Raw genomic sequence first — 2,359 nt, 5'->3', positions numbered from 1 at the left:
CGATGTGTCCACGGCAGATCGCATCCTTGAGGGTAGATCGCGTTCCAAATGATTGCACCATGTCAATCCACTCTGGTGATTGCGTAATCTTCACAGATGATGACGTAATCACTGACGCACCGTCGTCCACCATGAGACTCAGAACTGGATCGGGTCACATTCCATCAATCAGTCCCTTGTTCCCAGAAGCCAACTGTCACTTCACCACACTTGCCTGAGACAACGTGCCCCTCCGCTCTACAAACGCTCGACAGGGTTTCATAAAATATATTGCGGTTAACAATAACTGCCATTTTACTGTACCATTATGTACTTCAAGCTGACACTACTCCCCCGTCACCTATTTCGGGGCATTCAATCCAGACATTAACTTATTTCATCATTTAAAATCGAATATCTACCACTTGTAACCATATTATCGTACTTTTTAGCCAATCCTAAAGCTGCCGCTGAGCTACTCCACAAGCAACCGTTCGTGCTGCTGCTCTGAGTTGTTTGCCAGGCTAATTTATAGATTTCGTGCTCGGCATGGACATTCTTCTCCCCAACGCGATATCCACTATCTTGCTACACCAGGAAACAGATCTGCGACGTCTTTTTCAAGCCAATCCTTGACGAGAATAACGACTGTATGGGTTACTATCGCTGCTGCTGCGGCTTGTAGTAGAAGCAGGATATCTAACATGACTACACGAACCTAATCAACCACATTTACATTCAACATCCTGCTTATGGAGGTTTTGGAACGTGGCGATGGTGCAGACGGATGGTAAGCAGATGTGGGTTTGGTGCTATGCATTATATATTTCATCTTGGTCGAGGATGCAATAATGTATTTCATGTTCGCTCTAGCCTGCTCCCGTTATTTATTTCACCAGTTGTCTACTGTTTAATTGCAAAACTATTCTAGGAAACCTGTTTCAGGAAATTGTGGTCGCACGCGCCAGCATGGATTTTCTCCTGCGCAACTTAGATTCTGAATTAGTTCACATCCGTGCTGTGTCTCCAGTACGAACCTTCAACCCAGAGGTTAACCGCGCACGAGAATATATGGCGATATTGGCGCAGTTTGGCATCTGCTGTGCGTGTACGGAGGTGGAAGGGCAGCCGCGCACTGGGTGGCCAGTGGACCTGTGTACTGGGTATTTCCTCTGCTGGTATCACCTGAAAATGGGCCATAGCTGCCACTTACTTTTCGCGCAGCAGTCGCGCAGCGTACCTGACGAGTCCGGTGAAGAAATCCTGGTCAATCGAAAGCGCATCAAGAAGACAGGGCAACCACAAAGCATCGGCCACACGGTTCAACGTCTGTGAAGATCGGCTTTGGCAGGCTGAGTATGATGCCCTTAGCAAACAACATCAATTATACGCACTTGCATCAATGCTGTTCTTCATTCGATTTATGTATAATAGCACGCATGCAAAATAATATCAGTAATACTTCGTAATGCAGAGAAAGATTACTGCATAGGAGCGAACTACCTTTACTTACTGCTGAACAGCTGCAAGCTACCGACGAAGCGCTGTACATTCCCTCTTTGGTGCGCTGCCTCGGGTTCGTGAATGAGATGGATGAATTATACATCTCATCTGATGATGGCCTATCATTGATAGGTAGAGTGGTCAGCCGTTTCCGCCGTTCGGGCAGGTTTATCGCTTGTCTCAGATGTGGCTACCGTACTAATGTTGCGCAATCTATGTATGTGTGCTGTGCGTGCTTTCATTGTAGTGATTAGAGATTTCTTTGTGTTTCTGATATTTTGTGATTTAACTGCATTGAGCGAGCCGAGCATATCTTCTGCATTCACCTTTCCAGGTTATTCATGGAGCTAATATCCATTAATATTGCCCTTGTAGGTCTATCTCAAGGGACTCTCAGCAAAAGCTGGTTTCGGTAGTCGATCGTACTTAAAATATAGTTACTATCATTTATTAAAATCTGGGCAATATCCGGATCAATTGACACTAAAAGCCTGGAACCTGGGCAACGCCTGAAAAAGAATACGTGGACTCTAGCGCTATCCACTGAAAAAAAATTGGCACCAGGCAATCCACCAAAGGAAAACATATCCTAAATCAGTGTATGATTCCAACTTTAGACTCTTTGAGTGGCTCCTTATTTATAATACTACCCAATCGCATCGGAAATATATTGACTGGTTTGCAGACAAACAATTCTAACGTCAATTGCGCGACGGGCACGTACGGATCTTCGCACTCACTTTACATTTTCAGGCTCCATGGCTACCGCGACAAGGTCCTCTAAGCAGCGCACGCACATCATGCGAGAGAAGCGTGATGCTCTCCAGCTTGCATCTGAAATCGGTGCTTAGCCTGCCGCCGACTTCCTGGGTTACCC

The 2,359-nt window shown here is 45.9% G+C and overlaps 1 protein-coding gene across 1 annotated transcript; it reads left to right on the top strand.

Moving 5' to 3' along the window:
* Positions 1–948: 948 nt before the first annotated feature.
* Positions 949–1,314, top strand: PPTG_00787 (hypothetical protein; the record flags this gene model as incomplete). The annotated part of the gene is made up of 1 exon (XM_008892299.1): positions 949–1,314. The coding sequence occupies one exon, from the start codon at positions 949–951 to the stop codon at positions 1,312–1,314; it is 366 nt and encodes a 121-aa protein (XP_008890547.1).
* Positions 1,315–2,359: the final 1,045 nt, after the last annotated feature.

This window comes from Phytophthora parasitica, assembly GCF_000247585.1.
Source record: "Phytophthora parasitica INRA-310 unplaced genomic scaffold supercont2.1, whole genome shotgun sequence".
In the NCBI taxonomy this organism is placed as follows: domain Eukaryota; phylum Oomycota; class Peronosporomycetes; order Peronosporales; family Peronosporaceae; genus Phytophthora; species Phytophthora nicotianae.
The sequence above is the reverse complement of the archived record's forward strand: the minus strand, read 5'-3'. Positions and strand labels throughout refer to the sequence as shown.